Raw genomic sequence first — 25,924 nt, 5'->3', positions numbered from 1 at the left:
ACGCGTTCCCCTGCCACATCCGCGAAAAAGTTAATCAACGGAGGATTTTTTGCTGCCGGGTTTTCTGGACTACGATTCCGGAAGCGCGGCTTTTTTTTTACGAAAATTCGAAACGAACTTTAAAGGAGTTACGGCAGGTGAAAGGACTCACAAATACCAGACTGAAAAACCGACGAATTTATTTTGCTCTATCGTACGTACACGTAGGAGGTGCCTGGCTCGAAATTTTGATTATTGGAATGAGTAATTGTAGATCTTAAATGGGTTTTGAGATAATTTTAAGAAGGATAACTTCGATACAATCGAGGTCCCCATTTAAGTCTTAAGGTGATACGAAAGTGAAGGATCTCGCTTTTAAGTTTTCCCCAACTGAGTGTACCGAATAATTAGAGATTTTACCACATGAACATCAAATCTCTAAGGCAAGTCCTGATACCCATGAAATTTCATTTTTTAAATTTGTCTATAAACATTTTGGTAATTTTGAAGAGAAAATGAAATTTCCTGAGTGCCGGAACCTTTCTTAGGACCACCATACTCACATGGTAAAATGTTAAATAATTCGGTACACCAAGTTTACAGAGGAGTTTTATAAACAAGTGACCACACAGATGCGACTTTTAATCACCTTAACTCTTTTTCTACACCACATTTCATTCTTCCGGCAAAACTTAACGTAGCACCTTTTTCTTGCACCACACCTTCGCGAAATTAATTTACAAATTGTATATTAATTGCCAATTTATCCCAGAAGGTTGACGTTTGCAAATTTCGCATTATATCATTTTTTAAATTTATATTAAGTAGGACGTATCAGGTCGAAAATAGGACTTGAGTGAAATGGGATATCAAAGGAAGGCTTACTTGCTCCGCAGATTTAGAGTAGGGTTAAAATTTCGACACTATTATAAATAAAATGCTATCGAGGATTAATATATACGAACGGAGAAAGAAAAGAGAATGACCGATAAATCGAGGAGAACGGGGTCCGAGTGTCGATATACATTTCCCGGCTGAAGTCAGAGTCGAATTTTATTGAGCAGTCCGAGGAAATATAATTAAAGGTCCAAGAGGACGACAAGAGGTGGCCGGTGAAGTTTGGAGAGATTCTTCAGTCTCCCTCGAACTTGTGAAGTGCCCTGAATTGCGACAATCCCGAAAGCTCGCGTTTATCGACCGATGGCTATCGGCGATCGAATTTCAATTTCGCGGTGTATCGCCAATTCTTGGACAGCCCACCAAGAAGCTTGCATTATTAACTGGGGTGGATTATAAAAGTGGAGGAAAGTGCCGGTGCACCCTCCGATTAACCTGAAACGTAAGTTTCGAGCCCGCCTCTCGAAAGGACGAAAACTTCGGCGAATCTCAATCTGAAACGAAAAGCTCGCGAAGAGACCTGGACACTTTTGGAGCTTTCGAACATTTACTTCCAACTAGGACTTTCGAGAATTTGATCGAGATTTAATCGTCACCGGTACGAAAAGAGGGCAACAGACGGTTTGATAAATTAATTCGTTAACTCGTTTACACTGGAATTAAGCCCTAGCCTAGATTTGGCGTGGCGCCTTCGAGAAAGCCCAAAAATTAAATCCTAATCGACGTCTTTCAACAATTTTCCCCTAAATCAAGCAGCTCGGGGCTGAGAGTACTCGCAGGAAATTTTGGCACGGTTTCTGAAGTCTGTCGTCGAATGTGCGACGAGTCTTACGTTAAATATTTTACACTATACTACGGATGCGCTTAATTACATATAATACAATTCTTTGAGCTCTGATGGGACGCCGTTCGACGTCTTCCGGTGTCCTTTTCGGAGCCTCGAATTTTATCGACAGAAAATCCTTGGTTTCGTGGCCATGTTGTACGCGGCCAAAGGACTCGACGTTGTCAACGCCGGTATCAACGAATTCTGGACAGCTTGTGTTGTCAATGGAGCCGTCCAAGTGCCTTCCTTTGGTGGTGAGCTCGATCCCGCTTCCGCCCTAAAAAAGGACACAAAATACACTAACTCAAAGTGCACATACCCGAGCTGAAATTTTAGCCCTTCTTTGAAGCTCCGTTTTTGGTCCTACCTCTTTTTCTAATTTCTACTTTCAGCCTTATACGTTTCACTTAACAGGAATTAATTCCTACTTTCAACCTTGTATATCCCAATTAATATGGACTAAGTCCTACTTTAGATCTACAAATAGAACAAGAGGACACTCTTACGGTCTTACGGTCTAAAGTAGTATCTCAATTTTTATTAACATGTGCGACATGGGTACTCGATCGTCCTCCGTGTATTTCCTCGTTGTCATGAAATAACAACAAAAACATCCCCGGGGTACGATTTAAGTAACTAGTACGCATTTGATAACTTTTCCCTATAGAAATGACCAATGGTCATGTTATCCCAAAATCAATTTAACGCCTGCAATTAGAGGTTCTAAGTGGGATTGAAATTTTGACACGGATACATCTCTCAGCGTTATCAAAATTTAAATTAAATTGATTGATGTTCGACATCTGGAATTGGCGGAGCACTCGAAGGATGGGAAAACATTTTTGGAAGCGTCTGGTTGATTTTCAAATTTAAAGTCATCACGTGGTATTACGTTTTTAGAACAGGCGGAGCATAGAGAACGACGGGGTTTACAGGGGGCGGCTTCAACAGCACAACGTCGACCCCTGAAGAGAGAAGCTCGCTTCTTAATGCCTCTGCAGCACCTTCGACTGCTCTTCGGGAAGCTCCGTAGCCGACCAATCCCATTCCAGCTTTCGTGGCGAAGCTGGTTTCCGAATCTCCGAGAAGGACGATGCGACCTGTAAAAAAGGAGAGAAGAACATTAGCACCTACCGCCATGAATCCAGGTGGGAAGGTCCAGGCAAAATATTTAAAACAAAATTTTCTAGGAAGAAATTTGGTTAGAGAATATTAGGTTTGACTATGCAGAATATGGTAAATATTTGATCGATATGTCATTTTCTGGTAAATAACATTCGATGAAATACAACAAAAATCGTGGAAAATCACGCTAACTAAAGTAATCTGGCATATTTAACCGGACTTATTATCTTTATTAACGATTTAATCAAAACACTGTAGTCGAAGCAAATGATCTTGGTCGACGGAACTGAAATTCGCTTTTGTTCGGTCAATACAAAATATTTGATACAACATTTTTCGTGGTTCAACCATAGGCAATATCTGGTTCGACCATACAGAATATGGTAACCATTTAATATGCCATTTTTTGGTAAATATCTTACGATAGATTACAGCAAAAATCGTGGCAAGTCACCCTTACTGAAGTAATCTGACATATTTAACCGGACTTATTATCTTTATTAACGTTATTAACGATTTAATCGAAACACGTCGAAGCAAAGAATCTTGTTCGAGGGAACTGAAATTCGCTTTTATTCAGTTGAAATCTTTTCTGGAATTAATCGAATGTGGTTAAGTAAACGATTTTGTTTAACCGACTCTGCTTGTTAGACTTAGACGTGTACTTCGAGGAATAAATAAATATTCCTTCTCCGTTCGTTTTCCTTGATTATAGAAATACCATGCGTGCTTCCCCACATTGTATAGTTACCCCCGAAAGACTTTACGTGCTCTTCAGGGCAGTTAGGTGGGTCTCTGGTTTCCTGAAGGTGAGAATTTTGGAATATCTCCCAGAAATTCAATACGGCAGGGCGGACTCGTCCTTGCTTGTACACCAGGGAGGAATTTCGTAACGAGGTTCACTCGTTAAAAAAGTTTCCCAGGATTGCTCGGGAAAGGGAGCGTCGACTTCCTCCGACGTCCGCGATTTGTTCGAGTAATCGGACTCTCTTAAGGACAGTTCGTTGTTGTTCTTCCCCCCCGGCGAGTTCCCGAGGAAAAACTCCGTAACGAGATTACCGAAATAGAATCCGAAGGCGTCCGGAATCGCCGGAAGTGTCTCCGCCACTTGGCGAAGTCGCCGCGACAAGAATCGCCCCGGAAACGTCGAAATCCGCCGAGAGTTTCCCTCTTTCCTTTATTCGAGGACATCCCAGTCGAATTGTTGATCCTTTGTGGGTTTTTAGGTGATATAAAGAAGGACGGAGTCCCGAAATTCTTAGCCTTACTTTGAACCTGCGTTACCTAAGTAAGTCCTTCTTTGGTATTCCGTTTTGCTCTTCATATCCCATTTTCAATATTGTTCCATTTAAAACGAATTAATTCCTCCTTCGAGCCTCCAAGTAGAAAAATGGAAATATCTGCCACTTTTAAGGTCCGAAGTAGGACCTTAATTGCATAAAAATTACCCTTCTTTACCCTGCCTTGAAATCCATTTAAGTTTTACATTTCGAAGTTTTAAGTGGGATAAAATTGTCAACTCGGGTAACTTTTATGCAGTTTAAGTCCTATTTTAGACCTTAAAAGTATAAAATGTGTCTCTTCCTTCTACTTGTTAATTAAAAATGGGTACCACTTAATTCGTATTAAGAGGGACGTTTGAGATCGAAATTAGGGAAATCGGAGGTAAAAATGGCTAATTTAGGTCACGCTGGTTCAAAGTACAGCTGTAACGTCGTCTCGAGCGGTTGACAATTATTCCTCAAAGCCAGTTACCGGTTATTCCCGAAAGCCGGTTAACAATTATCCCTGAAATTGTTTTGTACCGCCTAATCGGGCCCTGTCAAAGGTCGCGATCAGCCTTAATCGCGATGAAATCCGAGATTCCCTTCTTCAGGGGGGAAAACGTCACAAAGGATCCGCGGGGTCGGGAAAAACGTTTCGTACTTCCGGCCGCGATTTGATCGGATAATCGGCCGACCCGTAGGCGATTTGTCGTTGCGCTTCTTCGCGAGCTTTTCAACGGAGAAAATCCGATAACGAGATTACCCGAGTGGATCTCTCGAGGATCGGGGATGCTGCGGAGGACCTTGCGGATTCGGGGCAAACGAGAATTTTTTCCCGTGAATCATCGTTGTCCCCTTTGACTGGTCGATTCGAGAATCGATGCAACGCAGGACGCTTTCGAGGGTTGGACACATGCCCCGGGAGAATTGCGAGCAATTCCATTAACCTTTTGCAATTATCGAGCCGATCAAAAACTTCGGTCAGAGTGCGGCTGGTCCGAGGCGGCTGATTGTAGTCATGAACGCGTTTTATCGTTCTCGTCCTATTTATTCCTCGATTATTTAAACGTCACTGATTAAGAAAAATTTTCTTGTCGCCCCCGGAATTGCCTGGAAAAATTCCTGTGAAACAAGGAATTCTCTCCCGGAGTTCTATTTCCTTTTGATGTCACTTTAGTTGATAGGTCCCGTCGCGAGAAAACGTTCACATTAATTCTTCGCAATTACACAAGTTTCAGTAACAGGGTGGACGAATTTCGCCTGTGAATGTAATTAGCGACGCATTTCATCGTTGCCATTCATTGTATAGATTTCAATATTGTTTCCTCAAACTGGGAAGAAAAAATTCTGAGGAATGAGGGATTCTCCCCCGGAGTTCTAGTTCCTTTTCATATTGCTTCTATCGCGAGACTACCTCTAATGCTATTGTTCATTCTTTGCAATTATTCACACTGCAGACAATGTGTGGACAGATTTTGTTTCTGATCGTAATCAACATATTTTATCATTACCATCCTATGTATTCCGAAATATATCATAAGAAAGGTTAGGGAAAGTATTTCGTGCGAGTCTGTCTCCTCCAGAAACCGTGTGGAAAAATTCAGCGGAACAGGAAATTCTCTCCGGGCATTCCCGCTCTTTTTGACGCGGATTCTTTCGACGCGGATTCTTTCGACGCTCCGTTGCGAAGTTACATCACTGGAATACATTTCGACACATCTTTTCTGTCTTGCCCGATGGAAAGAGCGTTCCTAGGCCCGTGAGAGGAAACCCAGGGAAATTTCTATGGTACCTTTCTTCGAGCGTAATAGAGGCATGAAGACCCTGGCTGTTCGCAAAGGTGCAACCAGATTGTGTCGCAACATCGATTCCCATGCCGAGCTGGATTGTCGCTCGATTATGCCCGGCAAAGCCAAGCCTCCGGTGTGGACCACTGCCCAAAGTCCTAAAATGAAAACAATACCTATTAACAATTTTAAAAAAATTCCTAGAAGTCCTTATGAAAGTGACACAAAAGTGGCATCTTCCGGATCAACCGTTTATAAAACATTTCTGCGAACTGGGAGTGAATATGGACGCCCCAAGGAAGGTCCTATAACCCATGAAATGTCCCATAAAAAAATTAGAAAATGTAAACAAATGTTGAATATGAAATTTCACGGGTGTCAGGACTTTCCTTAGGACCTTCATATTCGCGTGGAATAATTCCATCGATTCGATCCGCCCATATAGAGGAATGCTTTATAAACGAGACCTTCCAGACCGTTTTGATATAACCTTAATCCGAGTATTAATTTTAATTACATCTTCGTCACGGAGGTTCCACGCCTTATTCTTGTATCGGATAATTACTCCCGACTTGTCTAGTGAACGTATATTTAGTCACGGCTATCTATAGGCTTGCTGTCAAGTGATTACGTCACTTCGAGTAATCCATTTTCCCAGGGGTCTCAACGTCGCAGTATGTGAAGAGTATCGAGTAAATCGTGTCGACTTGTTAGACATATTTCCCTAATAAGAATTTCAATTTATCGGCGAGATTTCCCCTAAAGTGAGGTTGGGGAAGCTTTCACGGCGTAATGAATCCCCGATTACCTAATCCCGACTGCACGGAATCATCGACGTCGGGACGTAAACCGAATTTATTATGTATATTCACTTTCCATCGCTATGGACGGATGCAACGGTGTAAACAATTTTTACGAACAAGTTCCTCAGTCGAAAGTGGCTCTTCGGCTCCCGACATCTACTTTCGCAATTCCCGGTGTTAGGAAGAAAATGATTGACAATGAATCGCGCAATTCCACCTCCAGGGCGATCCTCGATTACATTCGAAGACGATGGAAGTGTGAACTGATTTCGACAATTTTGCCGAATCGCGGAAACTTTGCCGGCTCGTTTTCCCATTCGTCGTATCAGAGAATGGGATCAAACGAGATCTTTCGCCGATCTCGATTAAAGAAACGAGGATAGATATTCCTCGAAGCTATTGGAGAGATCGCTCGAGAGTTGAAATTTTAGACCCTTTTTCCCTCTTTCAGCCCTACTTTAGATCATTGTATTCAATATAAATGAAGTCCTACTTTAGGTCTACAAGTAGAAGAAATGGAAATATAAATTCCTTTAATGTCTAAACTAGAACCTCAACTGAACAAAACTTTCCGCTTTTCTACATTACTTCAAAATCCATTTAAGACCTACAAATAAAGGTATCAAGTACGATCAACATTTCGACTCGGTATTAGAGCAAAAAACGGATAAACAGTGCTCTAATAAAAATTGAAAACTTCCATTTAACTCGGGTAATCAAACTTTTGGCCTTTAGCCTTATTTCACTTTTTATATCCAATTCTCCACCTTGTACGTTTTACTTGATACGAATTAAATGCTACTCTAGGCCCACCAGCTCTTTTAGGTATATCTACTCTTTTAAGGTCTAAAGTAAGACTTTAATCCCTTCCTTGTATCCTCTCAAAACTAATTTGAGGTCTGCAATTAGATGTCTCAAGTGCGATCAAAATTTCGACTCGAGTCGACGCATCCGGTAGGTCAGGTTGGCATGGGATAGGTCAAGTTAGTGTAGGTCAGTTCCACCGACCGAGGAGTTTCCCACATTGGTATCGACCGATTGACCGGGTATTAAACTTGCCATCTTCGCCGGCCGGAAGTTTGGCCCTAACTGCATCCAAACAGGCGTGCAAACTGTCCTCGCGAGTCGCGTCCAGCTCCAGTGGCACGATTTGTCCTGGAGCACGTCCTTCCTGTGCATCCTGCCCCTCCAGGGGAACGACGTCTTTTTCCCGCTCGCGGCGGAGCTGCATGGCTCGTAAGATCCTGGCCGATGCAGAATTTCCACTGGGGTCCAGCAGTCCGGCAAACACCTAGAGGACGATATTGCTCGGTTATTGCTCGGTTATTGGAGGGATATTGGTTACCGCGGTGGACCCCAACGTGACCCCGAAACCGATCCCGACCAAGGATTCCGTTCCTGGTACCCTCAAGAAATCTGAAATAAGGACTTTTCCACGTTACTCGATAAATAAGGAATTGTCGCTTTCGCGCGTTTATCGGGTGGTTGAGGGTCGCAACAAACGCATTTGCATGCACTCCGAGTTCTTTACGTCATGGATGGACACGGTGTTGGATCGGATGCCCTCGTAAGGGAGGAATTTCACTTCTCGAGTCAAATTTATTGGAGGGTTATTGATTGCCGCGATGCATCTACAACATGGCCCTGAAAGCGATCCCGGCCAAGGATTCCATCCTGGTACCCTCAGAAAATCTGAAATAAGGACTTTCCGCGTTACTCGAAAAACAAGGAATTGTCGCTTTCGCGCGTTTATCGGGTGGTCGAGAGTCGCACCAAACGCATTTGCATGCGCTCCGAGTTCTTTACGTCATGGATGGACACGGCGATGGATCGGATGCCCTCGTAAGGGAAGAATTTCACTTCTCGAGTCAAATTTATTGGAGGGTTATTGATTGCCGCGATGCATCTACAACATGGCCCTGAAACCGATCCCGGCCAAGGATTCCATCCTGGTAGCCTCAAGAAATCTGAAATAAGGACTTTCCACGTTACTCGATAAATAAGGAACTGTCGCTTTCGCGTGTTTATCGGGCGGTCAAGTGTCGCGCCACACGCATTTGCATGTGAGCACAGTTTCTTTATGACATAGATGAACACGGTGATGGATCACATGCCCTCGTAAGGGAAGAATTTCACTCCTCGAGTCGAATTTACTGCAGAGTTATTGGTTGTCGTGATTGATCTATCCTGGAACCTTCAAAAAATCGAAAACAAGGACTTCTCCACGTTACTCGATAAATAAGGAACTGTCGCTTTTACGCGTTTATCGGGCAGTCGAGTGCCGCGCCAAATGCATTTGCATGCACCCCATGTCTCTTTACGACATGGATCGACACGGCGATGCATCGGATGCCCTCGTAAGGGAATAGTTTCACTCTTGAAGTCAAATTGATTTGAGAGTTATTGATTGCCGCGATCGATCCATTCGGGGATCTGCAGAAAATCGAAAATAAGGACTTCTCCACCCTACTAGCTACACGTAACTGTCGCTTTTGCGCGTTTATCGAGCGGTCGAGTGTCGCACCAAATGCATTTGCATGCGCTCCATGTCTCTTTACGACATGGATCGACACGACGATGCATCGGATATCCTCGCAAGGGAAGGATTTCACTCCTCCGGCCAAGTTTTGGAACCGGAGGCTCGCGTAGCCAGACCGGAACGAAACAGGTCGAGTGGCTGCTTTCCTTTTCGAATAATCGAAAGTCGAAAGTGCCCCGGGCGTTGTGCGATTTCCGGGGTAATTCGAGCATTCCGAGGCAGTGAGCGACCGCGCTTACGATTCGCCCGGACGGTTTATCCCCGCCCGGGGAAGGGCGAGATTTCAACACTGATTTTCCCATCGCCGAGATATTCGCCCCCCCGGACTTTGAATAGTTTGCATGAACAATTGCTACTAACGGCTCGCTACAAAACTTCGCCCGGGCGGAGCGGAAATTGTTTTCGGAAGGCGAAGATCCGCGCTCTTAAATCCAATTAGACTCGGGGATTTCCCTTCAAGGTTGCTATACACCTCGCTTAAACGGGGTCCAGGGGAAACGGGAGTTCCTGGGGAAAAGGAAAAGCGGCGTTTCAACTCACCTTGTATCCCGCTTCCGAAAGTGCAAGTGCAATCTGCATTCCTATGCTGGTTTCGCAACTTGTCACCAGGACGTGCCGCCTCCCTCGCATCTCGAACTCCTCCGTGGAGTTTCTCGACTGTTTCACCAGGTATGCCAGGAGTGCCCCGACGATGGAGCACAGGGCCATGATCTGCAGGGCCAGGACGGCCCCTGTCTCCGCGTCCATTTCTTCGAAACGCCGACTTCTGCAAGGAACCGGACAAAATTGCATACGTTTCTTTTTCTCCTTTTCTCTCTTTCTCCTCGATTCCTGTTCCTCGCGACTTCTATTAACCTCCGACGGTAATGGCCGGTCCCGTTAGGGGGAATGAAGACTTTTTGAGACCCTCGCACTCGTTTTACCTGGTCGAGCGGCCACTAATAACGCGGTGCGCGAGATTGATGGCTAATTTTAACGGTGCGGTATTCCTTCTCCTCTGCCGCGCCGGATGCGTCAGCACACGCGGTTCAAGGAAATCATTTTAATGGGACTTGAACGCCGGGAAGGAATGCCTCTTCAAGGTGTACCTCTGGACGAAGGCTCAAGGAATCGCACGATAAATCCGTAGGTGGTCCCGCACTTGTCGCGGTAATAAACGTTCAAGGGAACGAGGTCGACCTCGATTCTCTGATGAATGAGCTGCACTGTTAAAAGTGCTTCCATATTTCGAACTCTTTCGACCACAGGTCCCTACCGACACAAGAAACGGCGGTACTAAAAATGAAAACCCAACAAATGTGCACTGAATTTCTAACGGCCTCGTTTCCAAAGGAACGGTCGTTACAAGCATTCGATATCTCGAACACTTTCGAATACAAATGTCCACTGGAAAAAGAAAAAAGAAATTGCGACACGGGAAATGAAGATCGCACAAATGAGTGCCGCATTTTGAAGGACGCCATTTCTTTGCGAGAATTCTCGAAAAGGTATTTCAAATTTTCATCGATACTGGGAGAGGGGAAAAGAAATCGGTACACGTGTTAATTAATGTGCTGCAACGTGATTTTATTAAAACCCGTGTAATTATGTACACGTGGACAAAAGATTTCGAGATTTAGTATCCTCGTGTACCATCTGAAATTCGTATATTTGTACTAAACTCTCGAAGAATCACGAAATATGTACATATATGAAATTTCGAAACATTGCATCTTGGGAAAATTCCGACCGTGTATGTATTATGTTTCGAGTAGATATTCTTAATAGCGGATAAAATACCGTTTTTGCAAAGTGTGGAATTATCGAGGGGATTCGACTCGGGGTAATTTTTTAATTGTCCGAAATCGCGAATAAATCCCTCCTCGAAGACGTTCCGGATAGAGCAAGTGAATTTCAGGCCGGATGCAAAGCGCAATTACGGCCGCAGTCGCGGATAATGAATTTTAACGATCCTCCGCCGTATATCCTCGGGACGTAACGCCGTTTCCACTTATTTGATTTCCACAAGACCTTCCTAAGCGGTTGTGCATAGAACGGGAACATATAATTATCGTGAAACTCTTAATGGCCACTCGTGGCCTCTCCCGAGACCGCCGGCCATTTCTTCGCACACATTCAGAGCCAAGAAAGGAAGGAAGAATGCGTTTTCTCGTGAAAAGTGAACGGCTTGGGCCAGATGGAGGTTTCCTTTTTTTATCCCCATAAACGGGACCGAAAAAAGGATCACTTGCCTTTCTAAACCAGAATTCCGAGATGCCGACTGGGCCCGATCGGACTTTAACGGGGACTCCAAGTGTGATGGGCTATTTTTCCGCTCCATTTTAGAGGAAAATTGCAACAAAAAAATGCAACCTTTTTTTTCACCCTCGACATGATTCGTATACATATTTTTTAATGATTTGATATCCTCCAAAAAGATGTGCAGCTTGGAATAATGACAATGATGGAGGATACAAGTGACTATAGCAGATAGGAGATTACTTTATAAAAATGGAAACTTACGAAATGACGAGACTTATGAAATTTTCCTTTCGATTTTTCGTCTTTATTAGCATTCAAACGGTCGCAGAAATTTAATAACAAAATATTTCGACTCGGTTCTTATATCTGCTGGAGATGTACATTTTCTGAAGGTAGACGAAAATGTTGGGTTAATTTCTTCCGATATGACGTGGAGTTTAAGTAAATCCCATTGCAGGTAAATTTCTGGAAAATGAAACTATCAGAGAGTACAGTAAAAACTAATTTCTCCATACCTCTAGGTTAGAAGACGCTTTTAAGCTCTCCGTGAAATTGATCCGATAAAATTCGGCTTTAAATCGGCTGCGAGGAAAACTCCCGGAAAATCGGCGATTCTTCTCGCCGGCGTTCTGACAAGTCGGAAAATATATTTGACGTATGGGAACCGTGGCGGGTGGAAAACATTTCAGGGATGGGAAAAAGTGGACTGCGTGCGTTGCACTAATCGAATTGTTGGAACGACTTCGATTCGACATGCGGATTGTTCATCCGGGCTGGCGAGCGGTATCCCGTGACGGATATTTCAATGAAGCTTTGAATTTGCGATATTTTCGAAACGCGGTAACCCCCGGGGAGGCTTTCTGGCGAAAATAATCATGTCGAGACCATCGCGATCCCGCGAAAGGGCTTTTGATACGTTTAATGAAACGTTGAGGGAAAATGGAAATCAGTTTGGCGTGGCCGATCCGCGGTTTTTTCGACTGTACGTTTGTTTGTTTGCCAATTTTTATTTTATTTCCACGGCGGCGCTTTTATTAAGGACGGATTGATTTTCTTCTTTTTCTTTTTTTCTATTTCCAATCACGGGGGGAAAAAGTAAAACGGAGAAAATTGGGGAACCGCGACAGAGGCTGGATCCCGATATCGAAAATCGAGCTTGCGAGTTTCGCAGAATTTCGATTTCGAGTTCTGCCATTAGGAAAATGTCGCCGATGTCTGTCACGTCGTACCGACTCTATCGATCGACTGTCACTTTCACTGTCACCGGATTCTGCAAGAAATCGTGACATTGGCAACTTGAAATCCGATTTACGTAAGCGGAGGCGTTCGGTCGGGAGAGAAATGGACAAGAAATATAGCGAAAAGATCAAAAGGCCGAACCCCTCGACTGGTCTTTCTTTCCTCGAAACGGCGAATGCTCGTTTTATCGTTGACCAAATATTGGGATATGGTCAACACGTTTCCCTGAAAACGTCCAATCAAAAGCGCCGCAGCAGGTCTCACGCATTCCATAAATACACGCAGAATTTATTGGCGTTATTACCTCACGGTTAGAAACTGTGTCAGGGCAATGATCCTTCAGGTGCGTAATGTGCACCTGGAATGCGAGCGAAGAAAACCTGCCATGCAATTTACAAAGGCAAAAGTTCGGGGCTGCGAATACAGCGAAGAAATCTGGCAAAAAGAAAAATCCGTAGACTCGAAAGGACATTTTTTTTTTTTCATTTTTTCATTGACCAATCAGTGAAGTATAGTCGAGAAATGTTCATTATAAACGTTCAGGGAAAATCGAGGAACGTGAAATGGAGAAAAAATATTTACAATCCAATCAAACCTAAAAATTCGATCAAACCACAGAAGGTCCATTAGACAAAACTCTCGTAAAATGAGCGAATAAATTAATAACAGCGGCTAAATAATGTCACTACTCGATGAAACGAACGATATACAATTTGTCCTCGCTAGTAAAGTTCATTTGAACCAGGGATATAATTTGTCTTGTCCCAACAAAATACCATTTTTCCACAGCCACAACAAAAACATTTCTTCAAACTAATTTGGTTAGTGCACCTCCATTTCCATTCGCAAAGGCAAGTGAAATTTTTCCCTACACTGGGAATTATTTCCCTGTAATGGCCAGAACCGGTCTCACGCATACCACGAATATATACAGGATTTATTAGCGTTATTACTTAAATGCACTAACAGAATAAAGTATTTACAATTCTATCAAATCACAGAAGTTCCATTAGACAAAACTCTCGTAAAATGAGCGAATATGAACCAGGGATATAATTTGTCTTGCCCCAACATAGTACCATTTTTCCACAGCCACAACAAAAACATTTCCTCAAACTAATTTGATTAGTCCATCTCCATTTCCATTCGCAAAGCAAGTGAAATTTTTCCCTACAACTGCGAATTATTTCCCTGTAGTGGCCAGAGCCGGTCTCACGCATACCACGAATACACGCAGGATTTATTAGCGTTATTACCTCAGAGCCGCAAACTATGTCAGGGCAACGATCGTTCGGGTGCGTAACGTGCCCCAGGAATGCTTAGGAAGGAGACCTATTCGCAAGGACCGCAAAAATCCGGTATGCAGGAATTCCCGGCGAAAAAACCTGGCGAATTTGCATTCCCGAATTTGATAAAACGAAACGAGGATCATTATCGAGCCCGGATGGCAGGTGTTACAATAACCAAAACATATTCGAAATAATTGGACGATGCAGCTCCCAGATGCGTATTGCAGTCGAGACCCGGGGCGTAAAATTGCGAAAATCGGGCGATTTCGAAGCCCGCCGAAATTGGCCGCTCGCTCTGGTGTCGAGTAACGAATCACCGTTTCGTAATTAAGCTCCTCGGGAATCGGGTTATCGAAATTAATTTGTTTCTCCTCAAAGGCCCGATGGCCGATCGCAAGCGTGTTCGTAAATATGGCCAGGCACGCGTGAGCACACCGAGGACACGGACGTGCTCGAACTCCGTGAGAAACGTGTGTCGGATCGTGATCGCCGACTTTCTCCGGAATGCATTGACACAGAAAGAAATCGAACCGATCGGTAAACGTAAATCATTCTTGCAAAGAAATCAGAGGCCGCTTTTTTTTAAACTGCCGAGATTGTCCGATTGTCTCTTTTTTAAAATGCCTCCGGAAAATATGTAACCGCATACGTTTTCTTTTCCCCTCGAGCGACTTATCTTTGCGTTTTGACAATTAGCATGGATCCAGCAAACATGACCGTTTCCTTGAGGCACTATTAAAATTATTCATAAAATTCATACTTTAGCATGTCAGGTTGTACACAAGTAATTGGTACATTCTTTAATAATTTCATAACGTCACGCTGTGATTTCGTGAAACTCTGAAGGGAAATTGATGTACTTTATATGATATGTTCATTAAATATGTAAATATGACATTATAAAGTTGCGATATTGTTTTAAGTGGGGTACATTTGAGAGGGTAGGGAGAAGGAGAGAAATCCAACACAGGGGCTGTTTTTCTATATCTCTCTCTTTCAGATACACCGTCGCCATTTTGCGCTGCACAATTTCAAAACTCTGTACCTTTTCCCGTAAAAGGAGAGAAAAAAGCGAAATACGACCCCTCGATCCTCTCCCCTTCGATTCTGTTATCTCCGTAATCACATTTACGGGGTTCATATGTCCTGCATCCATAATTACATGTTATTAATTATCATCACCCTAAGTCCATCGTAACAGAGTTATCTCTCCACCCCTTCCGTCTCTAAGGACGCGTTATCCCCCTGATACGACAAATCCCGGAAATCCGAATTTCGAGGGATCCCGAGTGCGATTTCGAGGCGGGATTTGAGGATCACGAGGGAGTTTTGGAAAAATCGAGAAAAGAGAGAAAAGAGATGCTCGAAACCCTGCAGTCGTGCGCGAGGATTTCGACACCCTTGTTTATCTCGGAAAGAGGAGAGGCGACGTGTGATAAAACTAAACGGGAAGAGTACGAGAGGTAAACTGCACCGCGAGGAGTGATAATCGCGAGCGTTTAATGACATAATGCGATCGGCGCTCGCGCGATTGGGGAGGATCGCATCGATTTAATTTATTCAATTAATTTCGGCCGGATCGAATCGTTTAACGAAACGGCGAGCCGCGACGCGGGACGTAATGTAACTCGATTATTCCTCGGACCTCGTCGGCAGGGTGTAGAAGGACGAGAGAGATCGCAATTCCGATCTCTGGAACGTCCTCGGCATTTTAACGAGACACTGTGTCGCATTTTTAATGACAAATGTCCTGGCCGCGTTATTCACTTTGATGGCTTAAATCGGATTTAAAGCTATTCACACGGAAATCAGTGGAAACGATTTCTTTCATTGAGAGCCGATTGCCTTCAATTCCATACGATGAACAACAGTGGTACCAATTTCGACCTTTAAGTTGTGACAGTGTTCAATGATTTCCAACGATTTCTAATGATTTCTGGTTAGGGTTTCCAGCTGATTTCCACATGATTTTAAGCGTTAAAATCCATCATCTCCTGAATGAATACCCCCTCGGGGATGATCGAAGTACAATTACCGATTGCAAAAAAATATGCCCAGCTCCTTTATGTATAATACAAAAATTTGTTCATCGAACAAAATCCATGATCGTCTACATTCGTTAATTTCAGAAAAGTTTTATAAGTCAGGCGAACCGAATTTTAGTTCACCTGACCAATCATGTTTCCTTCGCTCAACTGCAGTGTTTAGTTAAGTGTTTTTTCTCACCTTAGAAATAGTCAATCATTTAAATATCTTGGTTAAACGCACCTAAATAATACTTGAAGTGATTTATAACGATATTTGACGTAATCGATCCCAAATTATTTATCGAGAAATTTTGCCACGTCAACCGAATGTTGAGCGGGTAATAACAATGTTCTATGAACATTTCTTTAATCCCGAAATAGGCGAAAAAAAAATTGTTAATACGAAATTATGCCGCAATCATGGAATTGATAAATAGCGTAAATTATTGTCACGGAGATTTATTGCCTAGCATTCGAGCTAATGCATAAATATCTAATTAAAAACAATGATAGAACGTGTCGTCGCCATTTTGTGCATTCAAGAGGTATCGTCCCAAAATATACGAGCGACAGTAAATTATATTCCTCAAGGCCGCCTTAAGGGGCCTTCGCATCGACTTTCACAAGTGCGGCCTTATACAAGGGACCAAAAGAAATTGTTAATGCGAAATTGTACCGTAATCATAGCATTGATAAATAGCGTAAATCATTGCCACCGAGGTTTATTGCCTAGCATACAAGCTAATGCATAAACATCTAATTAAAAACAGGCATATTACGCGTCATCGCCATCTTGTGCAAAAGACAGTGTCCCAAAATATTCGAGCGGCAGTAAATTATATTCCTCAAGGCCGCCTTAAAGGGCCTTCGCCCCGACTTTCACAAGTGCGGCCTTATACAAGAGACGCAAAAAAGTAACCGTAGGTTATTTCCCGAGTTTCCGCCGAGGCGGACGTGAAAATCCATTTTGCGGCCAAGGGAAGAACCTTCGATGTACAATGGCCGGCGTTTTTGAGAGGCGCCGAGACCTCCTTAAGGTGACATGAAAGTGTGATGTATACGTAACAAAAAGTCAAAATATTTATAAAACTTATCTCCAAACTGCACCGAATTATCTGAAGCTTTAATACGTGATTGTGGAGGCCCTAAGGAATAACGCGCTGCTCATGAAATTTCTTTTTTCGACCAAAATTTTGTACTTATCTCGAAGAAGACCAAAGAAGATATTTTTTTTTCGAAAAATGAAATTTCACGGGCCGCGCGTTCTTCCTTAGAGCCTCCAAAATCACGTGGCAAAGTTTTAGACAATGTCGTGCATCCAGTTGCAGGAGGTATTTGAAATACACGGGTCTACTACTGACAATTTGCCTATATTTCGTATATCTCGCAGTCTGGGATGATGGCTTATCAATGGTTCAGACAATGATCACGTCTTATAAACAGTGCTCATGTCTTCTCGCCCGTGATCCCTGGAATAGGGCCATCCATGGACCTCCGATCATTTTGGCTTTGTCCCTTTGTGAATATACCCTCCACAGTTTGGGGAAAAGTTTGACAAATATTTGGACTATTTGGTACGTATATATCGCACTTTCATATCACCTTAAAGTGCCTTCAGTCGTAGGAATGTGGGCGCGTCGTGACACCTTTCGAGGAGTCTTCCCTCGTCTTAACGGGCCCCTCCGTTACACGGACGACAAAGCCGGAGAAAGCCCAGCCCGACTCGGTATAACGAGAAGGCGCGTTCTTGCCGACGTGGCCCGCGTCCCAAAAGTAAAGCCAATATCGCCGCAGCCTCCTCTCTCTGGACCGGCAGCTCTGAGAAGAAACTCCTCCGCTCTTTCCGACCGAGCGGCGCCGAGAGTCGGAGAGCACTTCGCCGAGTAAGAACCGTAAACCTTGATTCCTCGGTACTCGGCATCGATATCGGCCCGCGGTCGCGGATTCCAAACGGCCCGATCGGAAATCGCGCCGGAGTGGGCGGCCATTTTGCGTTTCGCCATATCCGGGCGAAAGGACGCGATTTGAAAGAAAAATTCGATACGTGCTTGCCGTGAGCGATGGAACCGAAACGTTTAACTCGAACACGTTTAACTAGACATCCTTAATCATCCTTAATCATTCGTGGAATGCTCCGAAGGAAATATTCAGAAAGGGACAAAGGCAAAATCATAGGAGGTCCATGGGCGGCCCTGTTTCAGAGATCGTGGGCGAGAAGACGTAACATTGCCTAGAAAACGTGATTATTGCCTAAACAACTGATATGGCTAAACCAAGACTGTCCCTAGGAACGGTGGACAGAAAGAACCCTCAGTCTTGGACCACAGAATCGAGCAATTGGCTCTTATTCGGAATACTCTAGTTTTGAGGCATACGCGCATATTTGTCATATGTGCCCATAATTATAAAAGTGGTCTAAGTCAAAATTAAAAAAAAAAAAATGAGTTTATCAGTTATTTCACGCCATATTATTTCAAACGAAATTAATTCAATGTAATTTTGAAACCATAAATATATGACTTAGACCACTTTCATAATTATGGGCACATATAATAAGCCATGATACCAGGATGCGAGATATACGAAATGTAGGAAAATTGTCAATAGTAGACATGTGTATTTCAAATACCTCCTACCACAGCTCTTACGTGTTCTACCGGTTGTTCCGGCGTAGTTACTTCTATTTCATAATCGCACTATTTGCATCTCACTTTAAATGTCAATAATTTGCTGAGGTAATAAAGAGCTAACGGTAACGAAAGTGTTTATGCAAACCGTGTGAATGCTGAAACGCAAAATCGAATGCTGAACGAAAAATCGCTCGATTCTTGCTGGCGTCGTTTTTATACATTTTCCTCCGTTTTTCGCGTTTTATTCCGACGATTGTCTTCGACGAATTCTACTCGCCGATTTTTCTCACGTCTGTCGCGTTTTATTCCAGCGACCGTCCTCGACGAACTTTGATCTCCGATTTTCTCCGGCGACTCTATGGCGCCGATTTCCGGCAGTCCCCTTTCCTTTCGAGGATCCGGAATGCGAGTCCTCGACTCGGCTCGGCATTCCTCGCTTGCGGCCGATTACGCGAACGGTGCATCGCCGTGGTGAGCGGTATGCGCGCGCACTCGCGCGGCTACACGCTCGGGCACTCGCGCGAGCGAGCGGCGCAACGGTATCCCGCCGTTGACCGCGAGTGACCGTAGGCGCGTAAAAGGTAAATAATGCCGATTGCCACCTGAGAATCTGCAACCAGAGATCCTTTTGATTCCCAGATTCCCAGATTCGCCCAATTTTGTTTCCGCGACTGCGAATCGCGAGCGAGTGTCGCAACAGTATCCCACCGTTGACCGCGAGTGATCACAAGCGCGTGGAAGGTAAATAATGCCCATCGTCACCTGAGAATTCGCAACCGGAGATCCTTTTGATTCCTAAATTTTCAGATTTGCCCTATTTTGTTTCTGCAGCTGCGAATCGCGAGCGAGTGGCATAATAGTATCTCGCCGTTGACTGCGAGTGACCGTAGGCGTGTAAAAGGTAAATAATGCTGATCGCCACCTGAGAATCTGCAACCGGAGATCCTTTTGATTCCCAGATTCGCCCAATTTTGTTTCCGCAGCTGCGAATCGCGAGCGAGTGTCGCAACAGTATACCACCGTTGATCGCGAGTGATCACAAGCGCGTAAAAGGTAAATAATGCTCATTGTCACCTGAGAATTCGCAACCGGAGATCCTTTTGAATCCTAGATTTCCAGATTTGCCCAATTTTGTTTCTGCAGCTGCGAATCGCGAGCGAGTAGCATAATAGTATCTCGCCGTTGACTGCGAGTGACCGTAGGCGTGTAAAAGGTAAATTATACCGATCGTCACTTGAGAATCCGCAACCGGAGAACCTTTTAGTTCCCAGATTCCCAAATTTCCCCAATTTTGTCTCCGCGACTACGAATCGCGAGCGACCCGAGCGCGGAGACTTCGATGCGCGCAAAGAACGAGCGAATCGCTATTGCCGGAAAAATCTATGAACATAAATTAACACGTTCGCTACCGCGATCTAATTGGAAAAGTTTTTGTTTAAAGTCTGAGGAAAGCGGTAGTTGAGTGGGTAATTTTTTATAAAACTTTTCCCAGAGCTAAGGTGTACCGAATCGTTTGAAATTCTCCCACGTAAATATGGAGGTTCTAAGGAAGGTTTCAACCAGGAAATTTAAATTCTTATGAAAAGAGAGAACGGTGTTTAGGAAGAAATATGAAAGTATGAAATTTCATGGGTGCCAGGAACGTCCTTAGGGCCTCCATATTCACGGCGAGAAAAAAATTTCATCGAACCTCAGAAATATTTATTTAATTCCAAGTATGATTATTTTACTCTAATAAATTGTCATAATTCGAGCTTACTTAAGTGAAATGATTATTCCTTGAATTAACGAACTATTTCTTTGATACCACTCAGAGAAATATTTCTTTGGTTCAATGAAACGTTCATCTCAGTGCAAGTGGTAAAATTCCAAACCTTAAGGCGATATGAAAGCGTCATCTGAGGGCGTCTCGTTTATGAAATTTTCCGTCGAACCAAGTGTATCGAATCGTTAGCAATTTTTCCCTGCGAATATGGAGGCCATAAAAAATTCATTTATATACCCGTTTTGTTAATTTCTACAAGACATATAATTTCTCGGGACCTTTCTTAAGGTCTCGACCTTCGCATGGTAAAATTCAAGCGATTCGGTACACTCGGTTCAGAGAAAGGTTTCATAAATGCGATCCCTCGGAGTACTTTCATATCGCCTTAAACGGTCAAAACATTTACAATTATGCGACGCCGAGTTCTCACGGAAAATCGCGTCGTCACGCATATGTGACGCCGAGAGCGAACGCGTTAATATACGTAAACCTGCACGGAATGTATATTAATAGGGTACTTAGATGTACGCAGAAGAGAACGACTTATCTCGATTGGATAAGCCGCAAGTCGGTGAGAATTTTCGCGAAGAGCGCGGCGGGAAATCGCGAAGACGGGCGAATTCTTGGCGGAAAGCCTCTCGATCGCGATCCTGGGATCGAATATTTTTCCGTGGTCTTCGGTTCCCAGCACGAGTTTCGCGGTAAATGCTCCCGGGTTTACGACTTTGAAGGAAAAGAGTCTCGAAAGCGCTTTGCCGTGGATATCCATTAGCGGGCGAGCCTTCGGCCGCGTCGGCATTGTAAGTGGGATCCGCTGTTTCCGGCTGGAAAGCTTGAATTATTGTCGCAAGCCGACCGTGACTATGCGAACGAGATCGATCGGCTTCTTCCTCGAGGGATCGGCGACCGGTCTTTAAAAACTTCCATGCAACGTGCGCCGAAAAATGCCCCCTGAGACAGAATTTCCTCCAGACCCTATTTCAAGAGACATGGAAATAAGTAATCCGCGTTAGGAAATAGGTAAATCGATAAAGGATCGAGCACCGATCCACCGAAATGGGACTGATAGCAGCGGATATCTCGGAGCGAAGTTATTCCACGATATCGCGTCTTCCGTGATAAGCCTTCTTATCGTGATAACGTCCGGCGACGACTAAAATGTCTCGGTCGAGGCGACCAAAAGGGGCAGGAATCGAAGGAGCGTCTATGAAGGGCATCTGATGAGGTTTCGATAGATCGATCAGCTGCTCGGCGACGAGGTCGCTCGAAAACGCTTCCTTCCTCGCGAAAACCCCGAAAAAGTGTAAGGCTGGTCGGAAGTGCGGATTATCCGGCCGCGATGGACGCGCGACAAATGAATTATCGATCACGACCCGATATCGGCGAAGTGGCGCTACGGTAATGATGTTTTCGACGTGAAAACGAGACCGGCTTAACGCGCTCTATTAACACGCGACGGCATCGCGCGTCACCGTAATGCCGGCTGTCGATAGGAGATCGTTTCCACGTGCCCTGGACCAGGTCCTGGGGCTCCAGGTCGGACAAGAATTACCGATCGTTCTCCTCCTTCAATATTAACGACGGCCCCGTGACGGCCGGAGAAGCCGACGAGGCGACGTCGGCTTAAGGGAAGGATCCATGAGGATGTAGGAGGATCCCCAAGCATCCCATCGAGAGGTCGATTTTACCGTTGAAAAAATGATCCACGAGGGTATTCGACTTTTCTAACGCAATTTCTTTGGCTTCGTTGGGGATCATTTATGTAGAAGAGGCGACGTCGGCTTAACGGAAGGATCCATGAGGATCCACGAGGATCCTCAAGCATACCACCGAGAGGTTGATTTTGCGATAAAAAAATGATCCACGAGTGTATTTGACTTTTGTAAAGAAATTTCTTTGGCTAGTTGAGGATCGTTTGTGCAGTGAAATTTCCGAAAACGGTACGTCGTCGATTTAAGGTGATATGAAAGAGGTCTCGTTTATGAAACTTTTCTCCGAATTGGGAGTATCGAGTCATTTCAAACTTTACCATGTGAATATGGAGGCTATAAAGAAGGTCTTCACACCCATGAAATTTCAATTTGAAGAAAATTTGTTTATGGATATTTTAACAATGTTTGATAAAAAATGGAATTTCATGAGTTACGGGACCTACATTAGGATCTCCATATTCATGTCGTGAAATCTGAAACGATTCCGTATACCCAGTTCAGAGAAAATTTTCATGGATGATTAACTCCTCAGATGGCACTTTCACATCCCCTTACCGAAAGGATCCATGAGCATTAATAAAAAATAGCGTTAAGCATTACTACAACGAGTTGCGCAAGAGACACAACGAGATATATGATATTCAACTCCAGAAAGAAAGAATAACTACAAATATTTTTATAAATAATTATATTATATGTTTTTATAAATATCTTTATAAATTGGTTGGTGCCTATTTTACAGTTCGTAGAATGTTTAACACAATTTTTTCTCGAGGAGAATCCCCGAGGGGCTATACTGTCAGGTCGATGAAAGTATCCTGCAAAAACTGTACTCCAGGGTAGTTGACTTTCTCAGCGAAAGTATGAATAAAAAAAGTTTGCCGGTCTTCAAGAATCGGAAATCGAGCGCGAACACGGTGGAATAGATAACATGTTTGTCTAGCTTCATGGAAAACGTTCATGCAGTAATTTTTCTGAAATGTTGGGTCGAACAGGAGTAGCCGATCGCTCTCCTTCAATATGAACAACGATCCGTGACAGACTTGAAGCCGAAGAGGCAACGTCTTGTTATCGGCTTACCGGGAGATTCTACAAAGTCGATTTTATCGATAGAAAGTGTCCTGCAAAAATGCTCCTCCGCAAATGTAGTCGCCATTCCCGGCAAAAGAATGAATAAAAAGCGGAGGTATTTTTAAGAAGCGGAAGTTGAGTGCAAACAGAACGGCGGACGTCATGTTTGTCCAGCGTCGGCGGAAAACATTTTCCCGGTGAATTTTTCAAAAATGTCTGCTCGGACAGGTGTAGCCGATCGTTCTCCTTCAATATTAACGACGATCCCGCGATTGACTTGAAGCCGAAGAGACAACGGTGCGATATCGCCTTAACGGGAGGATCTATTGGGTTGATGCATAAGTAATGGCGTTTTCAACACGTAATGTAAACTGTTAAAAAAATGCATAAAATTCATGCACTTTTAGTACAAAAGGTTGCAGTAAAATTTTTAATCTGATGTCTTAACGTAGTGAATTAGTATATATTTATTACAAAATTCTAAATAAATTTACAATTTTATGATACCGTGTTGTAATTTTGTGAAATTGCGGAGAAAAATTATAAATTTGATATTTGAAAGTCATTTAGTACGGATGGCAAAATATGCAAAATCGATTTTGTCAATGGAGAGTGCCCTGCAAAAATGGCCCTCCACAAATGTACTCAACTTCCCCGGCGAAAGCATTAATGAACAATTTAAGGTTTTCGAGTAAGTTGAGCGCGAACAGAACAACGGGATGAATGACGACAGGTGAAATGCTTGTCCAGCTTCGTTGGGGATTGTTTATAAGGTGAAATTTCTAGTGTCGATTACCTCGCGAATAACGCTGACGCGAAATGGGTACGAGCTCTTGATTCGCTTTCTGCGATCCTCTGCACGCTCCGTTTAATGAACTCATCCGCCTCGACCTAAGGTAGGTGTAGGTAATTTCGTCACCGTCTGTAATTTCGCCACTTACCGTGCCAGCGGCGGTTCGAATGAAACGATTAGACTAGGTGCTTTGAAACCTCCGAGTAATCCCGGCATTTCCGAATTTTCCTCCATTTTTAATTTAGATTTACGGGAGCGACCACGGACTTCGACATATAGCGGCGGAAATGTGAAATTCTCGTGAATAAACTGCGTTAAATTAGATATCATTTAATTAATAATTGATCAAAATATCGAACATGACAAAACCTCCAAGTAATCCCGGCATTTCCGAATTTTCCTCGATTTTTAATTTTGATTTGCAAGAGAGACCTCGGACTTCGACATATAGCGGCGGAAATGTGAAATTCTCGTGAATAAACTTCGTTAAATAAGATATCATTTAATTAATAATTGATCAAAATATCGAACATGACAAAACCTCCAAGTAATCCCGGCATTTCTGAATTTTCCTCCATTTTTAATTTGGATTTGCAAGAGAGACCACGGACTTCGACATATAGCGGCGGAAATGTGAAATTCTCGTGAATAAACTCCGTTAAATACGCTATGAGGTGATTAACAATTAATCAAAATATTTAACGTAGCTAAACCGGGGCTTAAAGGGAACAATACCCAAGGCCAAAGAGCGGAATAACAATAATTTATAGTTCCCAGACCGACGGCCTCGCCACGAGTGTCGCCAATTTATCTCTCATTTTATATCTTCGATTCCCTTCCCCGGACATATTTCATCACGACACCCTGAGTAAATTCCTTTCCCTTCTAGGATGCTCCAAGACGAAAGATGCTGCGTGGGCGGTGAGCATCTTTCTTCTCAGAATCCCTGTTTAAACGGCGCGGATGTCTGCAGGAAATGCGTTCAAAGACACACCTAGTATCGCTTGATCGCTAGTTTGCTCATCTATGATGTCGCCTCCCACCTCCCAAATCGCAATTAATCAGGATTAGAGAAGTGACTTTGTCGAAAACTAGGAAAGAGCAACCTTAAAGATAGAAGGTCGAGCTCAGACTGGGTGAGTAAGGGATCCCATGCAGGGGGATTTCTTGTTGACGATTCTCTGTCGGGAATTCTTTGTTCAAGATTCCCTTGCAGAGGAATTCCCTATTAAGGATTCTCTGACGAGGATTCCTTGTTGAGGTTTCTCTGTCGGGAATTCCCTGATAAAGATTCCCTTGCAGGGGGATTGCCTTGTTGAGGATTCCTTCGCAGGAGAATTCTCTGTCGAGAATTTCCATACAGAAAAAAACCTTGTCGGGAATTCCCTCGAAGAAAAAAAAAACTTTGTCGAGGATTCCTTTGCAGGAAAATTCTCTGCCGGGAACTCCCTTACAGAAAAATTCCATATCAGAAATTCCCTTGCAGAAAAAAACCTTGTCGACGATTCCTTCGCAGGAGAATTTTCTGTCGGGGATTCCCATAGAAAAAAAGTTCCTTGTCGGGAATTCCATCGCAGGAGAATTTTCTTGCAAAAGAACTCCTCGTTGTGGATTCCCTTTTGGGGATTCCTTGCAAGAGAATCGTCTGTCGGGGGTTCTCTTGCAGTTAAAAATTCCGTTGGGGATTCACCTGCAGGAGGATCCCCTGTTAGATATTCCCTAGCTGGGGGATTCCCTGTTAGAGATTCCCTTGCAGGGGATTCCCAAATAGACCGACCAGGATTTGAGGACTCACCGTCTCCGGGATCCGTCGACGTCCTCGCGCGTGGGAAACTCCAGGGAGCCCAAAGCGCGGTGGGCAGCGCCGGGACGCCTCGCGTCCGCGCCGATTTCTGAGCGGCGAGTGCTCGTGTCGGCTCGCCGCGGTCTCGGCGAC

General features: G+C 43.8%; 1 protein-coding gene across 2 annotated transcripts; it reads right to left on the bottom strand.

Moving 5' to 3' along the window:
* Positions 1-156: 156 nt before the first annotated feature.
* LOC105698680 (D-beta-hydroxybutyrate dehydrogenase, mitochondrial) lies at positions 157-25,924 on the bottom strand. Of its 2 annotated transcripts, XM_012423144.1 has the most exons (6): positions 25,784-25,924; positions 9,762-9,987; positions 7,742-7,973; positions 5,885-6,037; positions 2,595-2,802; positions 1,823-1,979 (listed from the first exon to the last, which is right to left on the bottom strand). In XM_012423144.1, exons 2-6 carry the CDS (start codon positions 9,966-9,968, stop codon positions 1,823-1,825), a joined length of 957 nt encoding a protein of 318 aa, XP_012278567.1. In that variant the 5' UTR covers positions 9,969-9,987; positions 25,784-25,924. The 2 variants fall into 2 exon arrangements, with proteins under 2 accessions (XP_012278568.1, XP_012278567.1); XM_012423145.1 differs by lacking the exon at positions 25,784-25,924 and having other exon boundaries at positions 157-1,979; positions 9,762-9,968.

This window comes from Orussus abietinus, unplaced genomic scaffold (assembly GCF_000612105.2).
Source record: "Orussus abietinus isolate OABI.00-Male unplaced genomic scaffold, Oabi_2.0 scaffold31, whole genome shotgun sequence".
NCBI classification, from domain to species: domain Eukaryota; kingdom Metazoa; phylum Arthropoda; class Insecta; order Hymenoptera; family Orussidae; genus Orussus; species Orussus abietinus.
This window is presented reverse-complemented; position numbering and strand designations above follow the sequence as displayed.